Source organism: Narcine bancroftii, chromosome 6 (genome assembly GCF_036971445.1).
Source record: "Narcine bancroftii isolate sNarBan1 chromosome 6, sNarBan1.hap1, whole genome shotgun sequence".
In the NCBI taxonomy this organism is placed as follows: Eukaryota; Metazoa; Chordata; class Chondrichthyes; order Torpediniformes; family Narcinidae; genus Narcine; species Narcine bancroftii.
In genome coordinates, this window is record NC_091474.1 from 86,418,976 (window position 1) to 86,431,410 (window position 12,435).

A 12,435-nucleotide genomic window follows, 5' to 3' on the forward strand; every position below is an offset into this window, starting at 1 on the left:
CCCCCCCCCCGCCCCGGTCTTTCCCCAAACCACTGAGGTGAGCAAAGCTGGGCACATTGTTCAGATTCATTCACTGAGTCACTGAGACAGGTTAGTGACTGTTCTGCTTGTGCCTGCCTACTCTCTTTGATCTTCTCCCAGAACACTGTGGGTTTGGGTTGCAAACACTTCTTAGGGCCCAAATCCTGCTGTTACCCGGTTTTCAGACCAGCATTTACACCTAAACACAATTTGAATTAATAATCTCATTACATGATTGCCTGCAAGTTGGATACCTTGCCAATTTATCAAGCAGGTATAGTTCACAGATAATTTACTGTATTTGGTGGGGGGAATGGAGGTTGGTGAGGAAGGGGTAAAATGGATGTTAAAGTTGCTGCAAAAATAAGGACTTTTTAATTGGTGCTATAAAGATTTTATCTAATCCATTGTGAATTATTTCCAGGATGATGTATATTTTTCTACAAGGACTCTATATACTTTTTATAAATTTATGAAATTGTGGAACTGTATTGATCTTTTTTTCATCTTCCTAATTGCAGGCACACCCCTTTATTGTAGATCATGGAGAGACTGGTCCAATAAGGTGCAACAGGTGCAAGGCCTACATGTGTCCATATATGCAATTTATTGAAGGAGGACGAAGATTCCAGTGTGCATTCTGCTGTTGTGTCACTGAAGGTAACCCTCAAGTTCTATGAGAATGAAAGTTTTTTTGGTAATTATTTATCCTTCATTTAACATTAACATGAAATGGAACTAAACAGCAAGGTCAAGTTCACAATTGTTCATAAAGCACCCTGAATTTGGAGTTGTGTGTGCAGTTTCAGTCACTTACCTGCAGGAAAGAGATCAATAGGATAGAAAGAGTGCAGAGAAGATTTTCTAGGATGACACCCGAATTTCAGGAATTGAGTTACAGGGAAAGGTTAAAGAGGTTGGGACTTTATTCCCTGAAGTGTAGAAGAATGAGGGGAGATTTGATGGAGGTATTGAAGATGGTGATAGGCAGAGTAAATGTCGGTAGGCTTTTTCCACTGATGCCAGGTGAAATGCAAACCAGAGGACATGGGTGAAGGGTGAAAGGGGAAAAGTTTAGGGGGAACTTCTTCACATAGAGAGTGGTGGGGGTGTGGAATGTGCTTCCAGCTGAAGTGTTGAATGTGGGCTCAATTTTAAATTTTAAGAGGGAACTGGACAGGTATATGGATGGGAGAGGTAAGGAGGGTTGTGGACTGGGTGCAGGTCAGTATGACTAGGCAAAAAAAAGTGGTTCAGCACAGACTAGAAGGGCTGAAGAGACCTGTTTCTGTGCTGCAATATTCTATGGTTTTATGATAATTATCATTTCTGAATGTCAGAGATTATGTTCTCTACTTTTCACCTGCCTCTGCCCTGCATACTTCATTTGGCAGTCCTGGAATTAGTCCTCTTCAGGGCATGTTTGGAAACTTATCAGGAACAGCCTTTGATGTTTAGCAACCCCAGCTCTGCAAATTCTTGACTACTTGATCTTCAGGATTATTTTGGCTCTTAAAAATGTAGCTTCTGTTAATACTTCAAGGTTTTTAATTTTAATTTTGGAGATCTAGTACAGTAACAGGCTCTTCCGGCTCACGAGCCCGTGCCACCCAAATAAGCTCCAAGCTCTGTTTGTCTTTGGCACATGGTATGAAACTGGAGGAGCCAGAGGAAACCCACGCAGATGCTGGGAGAATGTGCAAACTCCTTCAGACAGCGCTGGATTCTAACCCAGGTCACTGGCGCTGTAATAGCACTGTGTTAACTGCATCACTTTTAAGTAGAGGTTATAAATTTTTAATGGTTAACATTTTAAGCTTTTTTAAGCTTTTATGATTGCTTGTCCAGCTCCCTACCTCATCTTCCCAGTATTTCTGGGAACCACATTTTAACTACTATTTCTCCTTCCTTAGTACTGCCTCACTATTTCCAACATTTGGATCACACTGGCAAGCGAATGGACTACTATGATCGACCAGAACTGTCGCTTGGTTCCTATGAGTTTTTAGCTACTGTAGACTATTGCAAGGTATTTCATATATGTGGTTTCCTACTTCAGCTTGTGTATACTTAAAATTGCCAACCCTTTCTAAATGCTGAGGGTACATTTATGGACGTGAGGAGGCCGAGACTAAGTGTTTTATAATTCTTTCCAATTTTTTTCGAGATAAAAATTGGGGAAATCCAGCGGGGTTACTTTAAGAATCAGAATTGGGTTTATTGTCGCGAACATTTGTTACACAATTTGTTTTGTGGCAGCAGTATTGTGCAGAACGAGGTGCAAAATTACTATAAATTACAATTCTGTAATTAAGATTTTTTTTAATTGCAAAAAAGAGGAAAGAAAATAAGGTTGTATTCATAGGTTCTTTGCCCATTAAGAGAGAAAGAAGCTGTTTTTGTAACATTGAGTATATGTTTTCAGGCTCCTGTACCTCCTTCCTGATGGTAACAGTGAGAAAAGGGCATGACTTGGGTGGTGAGGGTCCTTGATGATAGAAGCTGCTTTCTTGAGGCATCGCCTCTTAAAAATATGTTTAATGGACTGAAGATCCATGATGGCATTGGCCAAGTTCACAACTCCCTGCAGCCTGTTCCTGTCCTGTGTATTGGCTCATCAATACCAATGAGTAATGCAACCAATGAGAAGGCTCTCCATGGTACACCTGAAAAAAAAAAAATTTGCGCAAGTCTTTGGTGACATACCAAATTTCCTCAAACCCTTATTGAAATAAAGCTGCTGGTGAGCCTTCTTCATGATTGCATCTTCAGAAAACTTTGGTAATAGTTTCAGTGGAATTTTGCAACCGTTTCATAGTTATTATTACTGTTGAATTGCTTTTATTGTATGTGATGTACTCCAGTTCCCCAGCTTGTAGTGTGCCTAGACAGTTGCAAAGCTTAGGCAGTGCCTTGGTTGATGCCAAGGGTTTTGCCGAAATAGATCAATTGCAACTTACAAACTTTTACTTTTACAGAGCAATAAATTTCCTAATCCACCTGCTTTCATCTTTATGATTGATGTATCCTACAATGCAATGAAGAGTGGGCTGGTTCACCTGTTGTGTGAGGAGCTTAAATCTCTGTTAGATTTCCTTCCAAGGTGAGAACATTTTTCTGTACTGGCATAAAAGAAATAACTAAATCTATTGATTCTCAACAATCTTCTCATCAAGTATTACCAGCTGAAAAAAGTTCCAATTCCTTCCATACTTCCCATATGTAAAAGGAAAAACATTAAACATCTTCAAAGGGAGAAATCCCACTATTTCCTCTACATAACTTAAATCTGTTAACCCTGGAACCATAAATCTCTATATCTCCAAAGTCTGTTTGCTGTGGTCCTATAAATATATATTAAAGTTTGCCTAACGCAATACCACATTTCTCTCCAATCTTAAAAGCAACCATTCACTATATCACACTTCTCTTTTCCCTTTTGTTAAAATCTCCTCCATATTGCCATTATGTTTGTGGTTGTGGATATAGAGAACTCAATTTAAGGCATTTTACTTGATGCTGTTGCAATTTCATACCTGATACTAAGAAATAATTAGTTTTTGAACCTGTCATTTCTTTTCCAGGGAGGGCAATACAGAAGAATCAGCAATAAGGGTTGGCTTTGTAACATATAACAAAGTTTTGCATTTTTATAATGTTAAGAGCACCTTGGCTCAGCCACAAATGATGGTGGTGTCTGATGTAGCTGACATGTTTGTACCCTTGCTTGATGGATTCCTTGTCAACGTGATCGAGTCACGGGCAGTGATAAACAGGTGAGAAATCCATCCACTAAGGAATAGTATAGTGTCATATTAGAAAGTTCCACTTGCTGCATAATTGATACACTAATGTATCCTGATGTGTATTGTTCATGTGAAGTTTTAAAGGTGGTCACTCATCATTTCACTGCCCTGTGAACTTTAAGTTCTGTGCTTATTTCTACCGGTGTAGGGGTAATTGTTGGAGCCTGAGTTATCAAATATCAGAAATGAGGTACCTAAATATCAGTACTGCAGGTTGCAGTACTGATACAGCTCTTGGTTACAAGATTGTAAGATGTCAGAACAGAATTAGGCCATTTGGTCCATTGAGTCTGCTCTGCCATTTGAATTATGGTGGCATTTGTGAATAGGCCAATCCTCCAAAGTGAATAGGAAATCAGAGTTTTAGTTGTCTTGGTTTCAAATATCTTTTGGTCAAAACTATTGAGTCTGGTTTCATAACGTCATTATAGGGTTTGAATTTGTGGCTTTTGGATTGCTGAACCAAAGCCAGGTTCTTGCACACCAATGGGAAACTTGTGCATTGCACCTTAAAAATTCAAGAACCTGTCTTTTTATTTGTATAGTTTAAGTCAATCCCATCTTTGGTTAAATCTGAATGTTAAAGGCAACACAGTAAGTGTAGTGGTCAGCTCAATGCCTTTACAGCACCAGTGATCAGGACCTGAGTTCAAATCCCGTGCTGTCTGTAAGGAGTTTGTATGTTTTCCCCGTGTTTGTGGGTTTCCCTGGGATCTCTGGTTTCCTCCCACCGTTCAAAAAGTACCGGAGCTGTAGGTGAATTGGATGTAAATTGGGTGGCACAGACTTGTGGGACAAAATGGCCTGTTATCACGCTGTATGTCTGCATTTTGAAAAAAATTAATTTAAAATTGAAAATTTACCTGTTGAATGCCCCATAATGCAGTTCATGTCATTGAATTGCAGTCTTGCTGCTCAGTTTAAAATAACATTGATGGCAGTCTTGTTTTTTAGTTTGTTAGATCAGATCCCTGAGATGTTTGCTGATACCAGAGAAACTGAGACCGTTTTTGGACCTGTCATTCAGGCTGGGCTGGAAGCCCTTAAGGTAAATATTCCTTCTATATCCATGTCAACTTTGAATTTGCAACTTGTTTTTATCAATTTGTGTTGAATAAATAGAGGAACAAGGCTTTAGATTGTGTTACTGAAGCAGGATAGCAATGATTGGAATTAACCTTGGGCATCCAAAATTGCATTTTGTTGGAGAAGTTATTTTGCTGTCAGTAGGGAGAGTAGATTCAATTTCAATCATGAGTTCTGTTTGTTTTTGTTGAGTTCTGCCCTGCCTTTTTTTTTTCCATTGCGAAGGCACTGACACGATTTCTGCTTGCAGGCAGCTGAATGTGCTGGCAAATTGTTCATATTCCATTCAACCCTGCCTCTTGCTGAAGCACCTGGAAAGCTAAAGAACAGAGATGACAAGAAGCTTGTCAATACAGACAAAGAAAAGGTAGGCTTCCATTGTTGATGTTCATTTATTTCTGAGGCTGTTGTATTTGAAAAGGATGTGTTTTCTGAATAATTTCTTAGAATATTTTTTCTCTGGATACATCTAATGCAACAAATGCTATGTTTACTTCCTGTATCTATCGCTGTAACACGGAGTGGGTGTTTTTCTAGAGTTCAAATGTCCCTGAAGTATTGTAAACCAATTTAGTTTGATGTGTGACAGGTTTCACATTTATTTAATTTCATCGAGTCTAAAATTATAAAGATCTGTTTACATGTATGGCAGGAAACTGATCAACCTCAGTCCCACTCTGATTTCAACAGTACTAACAAAATTGAACAGTACCTCACCATCTGATTTGGCACATGGCAGTCTGAACATTGAGAACAATAATTCGCAGATAATTGAAATTTCTTGCATTCTTATTGGATTTCTAACATTCAATCAATATTTTTTTGGTCATTTATTAGATTATTCTTCTTTTAATCCTCCAGAGCTCTCTCTCACCATCTTTTGTCCTTTGATCGTTTCTACCGCTAATCTGATTGACAAATATTTTTGTTCTCTTTGGGCCTTTTATCTTTTGGATTTTACATGATCTCCAAATGTTCAATTTGAAACGTTAACTCCCAACAGAAACCATCTGACTGCAGCATTTTTTTTCAATTTCCAACATCAACAGAATTTTTTTGTTAACTGTGGGCATTTATTTATTACAGGTTCTGTTCCAACCTCAGACCAGCTTTTACAATAATCTGGCCAAGGAGTGTGTGGCACATGGCTGCTGTGTGGATCTCTTCCTTTTCCCCAATCAGTATGTCGATGTAGCAACCTTAGGATTGGTTACTTATCATACTGGTGGTTCCATTTACAAGTACACATACTTCCAGGTAATGTTTGTCAGATTATTATGGCTGCATAAGAATCTTGCAACTCTGAACAACATTGATATAGCTCCACCAATGCATAAATATCAAACTTTTCAACCTTTGCTTTTTATGAGAAAATTGAATTTGTCACATCTCAAGTGAATTTTGCTCCTATTAATAGATAACTTCTTGAAAGTTGATGTGTTGAGGTACATGATTTTGAATAAATTACAGCAGAAAGTATGATTTTTATTTGCATTTGAGTCAAAAATGTATCTGGAGACAATGCAGATCTGTTGTGCATGAGGAGTCTAGATTCCTTGGCTACATTTGAACTGGGTGAAGCATCTGGGAGCAGTTTCCACTTCAAATAACGTGAGTTGATATTACACATTCTTTCCAAAATTGTTACACCAGAGGAGAATTGAATATTAGTTCAAACCCTGATTCCTATTAAGGTTTTTCTTCTGATGGTTCTTAATTACTTCACAAATTGCTGTTGTGTACTTAAATAATGTTACAGGTATCAAATTATTTTTGCTTGGTCTCTTGGTGTGTATATGTGTGCAGGCGAGAAAGCTTCAAGCCATAATCGTGGTTATTGAGGAGCCCATGAAGAGGGAACGCTTGAGTATGGAAAACTGAGCAAAAATAATTGTTTCGTGTGGTTGGAATCTTTTCCTGTCTGAATGAAATTTGTATCAATCATAACATTCTGGCCTTGACCATGTCATCTTCCAGCATCCAAGAGCTGATATTGATAGAAGAATTCAGAGTCAAGATTCCTTTATTGTCATGTGTAATATTTAATAAAATTTGCTTTAGACTATCATAAGGCAGACAGATTCTCCATCAGCAGAAATTGCCAGTTGCTTCCTTAAGTCCGAGAAGGAGAAGCAAGAGTCCCTCCAGTCACCGAGGATTTGCCTCCAGATCTCCTGCAGCCACACAGACTCTTGATTCAGAATTTATTGTCATGAACAAGTCATGAAATTCAGTGTTTTGTAGCACCAGCATCATAGAGCAAAGATTCAGATTATAACCATTTCATCACATTACTATAAAAAAAGTGCAATAATATAAAAATAGTAGAGGATGAAAAAATGTCTTTGGTTCATTGATTATTCAGGAATCTGATGGCAGCGGGGAAGAAGCTGTCCTTGTGCCGCTGAGTGTTCGTCTTTCAGCTCCTGTACCTTTTTTCTGAGGCTAGAAGAGTGAAGAGGGCGTGGCCTGGGTGGTGGGGAACTTTGAGGATAGAGGCTGCTATTTTAAGACCCTGCCTCATGTAGATGGAGTGAAGTCTGGTGCCTGTGATGTCACAGGCTGAGTTAACAAACCTCGAGTTTTTTTCTTATCCTGAGAGTTGGTGCCTCCATACCAGGCAGTGAAGCAATCAGCCAGAATGCTCTCCAGTCCAAACCATCGGCAACTAGAGCTCCAGATCCAAACCTCCAATGCAATTAGGAAGCCTTCAGTACCCTTTCATCTTGGTTCCAATACCTGGTACCCCTTCAGTCCACTGCCTGGTGTGAGTCCTATGACTGCAGTTGCCTCAGCTTGCGTGGGTTCCTCACCTCAAGTCGCCAAAAATCCACTGCCTGGGGATTCTTCAGCTTCCATGGAGTCTGCAACCCCTCAAAGCTGCTGATCAAAGGCACTGCCATTTTGGGCCCAGACCCTGCGGTCGCAGGATTTTAAAATAAACCACTGTTGGCTCCTTTTAACAGGCTGTTTACAGCCTGTACAGAGCCATTGGTAGTTGGACTGGATGGTATAACCCTATGGTGGATTCCTGTGAATCCTTTTGTTGCTTTGTGGGGGGTCGACACCAGTAGCAGCACTGCCATTGCAGCGGATCCGGCAGTGCTGCCTTTTTTGTTTAATTAGGAGATTGCTGGGAAAAGCCACTGTTTCTGTGCTCTATTCTTATTTCCTTGTTCAATGCACTTCACTGATGTAATTCTGAGATTTTTTAGAATGAACTTACTGGGAATTCAGGGCTTGAATTGACAATCAGTATTCCCAGTTTCCACTTCAAATACATTAATAACCCAATTCCTGTGTTTACAACTGGAAATTGGTCAATTTAATGTTGCTTGCTTAAATTTAGCTCTGCCACTTTTGATTGTACATTCTTTCATTTCTCTTCAAATGATTGGTCTGTTCTAATAGACTGCCTAAACATTGTCGACCCACCATTAAGATGTTTTATCACATAATTTAGGGTAGTACAGTTAGCATACCATTTAGTGCAATGCTGTTACAGCACCAGCAATTGGGATTTGGGTTTGAATCCCGTGCGATCTTTAAGGAGTTTGTACGTTCTCCCCACGTCTGCGAGAGTTTTCCCTGGAGGCTCCAGTTTCTTCCCACTGTTCAAAAATTACTGGGGGTTGTACGATAATTGGGTATAATTGGGCAGCATGGACTTGTGGCCCTGTTTCTCTGCTGTATGTCTAAATTTAAAATCTAATTCTTTTGGTCTTTGAATGTTAAATTATTGATTTGATTAGTCATGATAAAAGCAATAATTCAGGAAAGAACTCAAATAATGCATGGCTCTCAATATTGTGGAAGTTAAATTTTTAGTTTTTCAAGCTTTTTAATCCCTGAATGTGTTAATCAATTTCTGATTTCTGCTCCGTTGAAACATGCTTCAAATTTTCCAATCCATTGAGGTTCCGAACACCTAACATTTTATTTTAGGAAGCTAATTGTCAAGTATTTTATTCTGAACTAACTATATGAACTGAACTTTGAAAAAGCAAAACAATTAGCATTTTCTTAATTGTGGAGATATTTAATGCAGCGTTTTTTCAACCAGGCACAAGCAGATGGCGAACGTTTCTTAAATGATCTGCACAGGGATGTTCGAAAGGTGATTGGGTTTGATGCAGTAATGAGGGTACGCACAAGTACAGGTATGTTTGTTCACGAACTGATATCTTTGATTGTCGGTGGTATATTTTTAAACGATCATGTGCAGAGGTGTTAGTCCATGCAGACTTTTGAACAATCTTCAACCTCTGCACATAAACTGTTTCCCAAGCTTTCTGTTATCCTCAATCACTTGCATGCAGTACTGAAACGTGGCATTGTTTTTATTTGTAATGCCCTTGCTAGGTTAGGATAGTTAGACTCGTTAATGAGTAAATAAGAGGAGATTGCATGATTTGGAAAATAAAACGTTAGTCAACAGAGAGCACTAATCTGCAAAGTGCTGATGATGCAAGCTGTTTGTGACTGCACATTTCTGTTGTGTTAACCTAAAGGCACTTGCATCAAGATAAATAATAAAATTGATTTGTATCTTAATAAGATGCTGGTTTAAAAAAAAGTATCTAGTGCTGTTTTAACATAAACATATGTTAAATGTTTATTTACTCATTGAAAAATTTGGTTATGCTTTATTCAATACTTGGATGGCTCGTAACTAGTAAAAACAATTCTTTTTGAAGCCTGTGGCACTACACGCTGTAGGGGATGTACTAGTTTTTTTTAAATCAAGCAATAAATTTTGATCTGCAGATGTAGTATTTAAGTTTACCTGTGAAGTATTGCAAAACCTTTTATTTCTAAATGTTTCATGCAGAGATAAAGTGTGTGTTTATTTCAGGAATTCGAGCAACTGATTTCTTTGGCTCCTTCTACATGAGTAACACAACTGACGTGGAGTTGGCTGCATTAGACTGTGATAAAACTATCACTGTAGAGTTCAAACATGATGATAAATTGAATGAAGATAGCGGAGCTCAAATTCAGGTGAGAAAATTCAGGTGTTGTGACTTTGTCACTTTAAGTTTTAATTTTTTTTAATTGTAGCATTTAAAAAGTAATGAATTGGTGAGGTACTTTGGGATGTTGGAGAAGAGACACAAGAAGCCTTTGAACTGCTAGTCTGCATTTTTGTATTTCAACAAATTCTCTGCCCAGTTCACATTTGTTACATGGGTCTACTTGTTGCATTTCCTACAAATATATGTTGGTTTCTGTTGAACTTTGTATGAATGCATTTGTTCAGTATATTTTCCTTTCTCCCTGCAGTGCGCTTTACTCTACACCAGTTGCAGCGGACAGAGAAGGTTACGTATACACAACCTTTCCCTTAATTGTTGTACTCAGCTTGCTGACCTGTACAGAAACTGTGAGACTGACACACTCATCAACTTTTTTGTAAAACTCGGTATGTACGCTGTGGCTTACATTCTCTCTTGTTTAATACAAAAATTGTCTTCATATGTTCACCACTATTTCCTTAACCGAGTCTTGAAAAGTGATATGACTTTGTGTATCTCGGTGAGCTGTTGTTGTTTTGTTATTTTGAGGTTATGGGGAGGAGGGTTCAGGTCCTCATTTCTGTCAAGGTAATTTGCATCCATCTTGTATGAAGATAGAATGGACTTTGTGAGGTTAGGCAGTTCTATCCTTCTCCCCAAACTGACTACACAGCTGAATAATGCTGACTGTGTTATCTAAAGCAGTCATTCCAAAGTGGTGGTGCTAACCCCCCCCCTCCGAGGACAGTGGAAAGATCCAAGGGGATGGTCTGAATGTTTCTGGTGAACTCAGCCCTCAACGGTTATCGTGCGCTATCTGTCAGGTGAGGAAGGGGTGGGGTGATTCCCTGGGGATGGTGCCTTGCCGGCGACTGGCTGGGTATGGGACCACTCGGGAAGGCAACTGTAAATTGGTTTATTATAAGTTTTATTTGTGAAATACATAACACTTGTTTATCGTGTTAGATTTGCAGTAGACCTAATACCAAGAAAGAGGTGTGTATTTGTTGTATATACATGTGTGTGGGGGGGTGGGGGGAGGGGGTACTAGGGATTTGGCCTGGGAGCCAACGGGGAACAGCAGCCTGAAAAAGTTTGGACACCACTGATTTAAAGATACCCAGGTACCACAGAATTTAGCTCCTGTTTGAAATTTGCAGAAGAGGAGAAGTGAAAATGACGAGAGAAAAGAGAAGAAAACTGATACTGCAGTCAGTAATAGAACCATTCAGCAAAATAAAAGGCCAATATCTGGTTTCAGATACCCAATGTTCATGCAAAGCTTAACCATTCTTACATTCATTTTCATGTGTATTTTTAATTAGATCACAAATAAGTCCTACAGAGAATCCAAGAGATTTGTGGAATTTTGGGGGTGGGGTGATTTTATTGGTCTTGTTCTCCAGCTAATGATGTTTACTTAGAAAGTTGGTTTTGAGTTGCTGCCTTTACTGCAAGCTCATGTTTCCTTGTACAGAGATAGTGGTGAATAGAGATGCTTTCCGTAATGTGTCTCGAGTCGCATGCAACTTATTGTCACAGGATTATTGATGGTTCAGAAAGAGTTGGGAAAAGATTGTATTTTTTCAAAAAACCACAGTCTGGATGTATGGTAGATATGTGGTATAGTTCTACGTTCTAGACATGGCACAGTACCAGTCCATCAGCCCACAATATTGTGCCAACCTATTCAAACGTACTCCACATCAATCCAGCCCACACAGCCCTGTTGATCGTTCATCTGGTTCCCTCGACGTGCAGCGCAATATTAAATTGCCTTTAGATTTAAGGATGATAAAAATGATCTCGTAGATTCTTGTGACGAGTTGTCATACAGCTTCAGGCATATTTTCTTCTGTTACTGATATGGATTTTAGCATGCATATTAGTTCATCTGAATTTTGTTTTTTGTTGTGTAAGTGAAAGGCTTCAAATATGTTTTAAAAAAATCCTATCAAACCTTGTATTTTATTTCTTACAGTAATTTTTGATCTTGTTTCCAGGATCACAAATTTTCAAAATATGAAAAGGATGATTTCCCATGTTTACTCAGGATCACAAGATAAAGGCCTCTCAAGTCTGCTCCGCCACTCTACCATGAGCTAAACTAGTTTCCCACCTCGTTCCAATTTCCAGCCTTTTCCCCATATCTCTTGATACCCTGACGAATTAGATACCTATCAATCTCCTCCTTAAATTCCCCAGTGATCGGGCCTCCACAGCTGTATGTGGCAACCCATTCCATAAATCCATGACCCTCTGGCTAAAGAAATTTCTCCTCATCTCCTCTTGTCCTGGACTCAACCACCAAGAGAAACATCTTGTTCACATCTACTCCGTTTGATCCTTCAGCATTCAAAATGTTTTTGAGATCCCCTCTTATTCTTCCATACTCCAATGAATACAGTACAGGAGCTGATAAATGCTCCATACATGTTAGCCCTTACATTCCAGGAATCATCCTCATAAATCTTCCCTGAACTTTATCCAACATCATAACATCCTTT

The 12,435-nt window shown here is 39.0% G+C and overlaps 1 protein-coding gene across 8 annotated transcripts in view; it reads left to right on the forward strand.

Moving 5' to 3' along the window:
• Positions 1-12,435, forward strand: part of LOC138736318 (protein transport protein Sec24C-like) — an 85,791-nt gene that overhangs the window by 27,651 nt on the left and 45,705 nt on the right. For all 8 annotated transcript variants that reach the window (XM_069885628.1, XM_069885625.1, XM_069885621.1 and 5 more), the window contains 10 exons: positions 543-681; positions 1,935-2,050; positions 3,000-3,124; positions 3,606-3,797; positions 4,782-4,875; positions 5,164-5,280; positions 6,000-6,170; positions 8,977-9,073; positions 9,769-9,914; positions 10,197-10,335. In XM_069885628.1, coding sequence (XP_069741729.1) covers positions 543-681; positions 1,935-2,050; positions 3,000-3,124; positions 3,606-3,797; positions 4,782-4,875; positions 5,164-5,280; positions 6,000-6,170; positions 8,977-9,073; positions 9,769-9,914; positions 10,197-10,335 — 1,336 coding nt within the window. The remainder of the gene's footprint in view (positions 1-542; positions 682-1,934; positions 2,051-2,999; positions 3,125-3,605; positions 3,798-4,781; positions 4,876-5,163; positions 5,281-5,999; positions 6,171-8,976; positions 9,074-9,768; positions 9,915-10,196; positions 10,336-12,435) is intronic.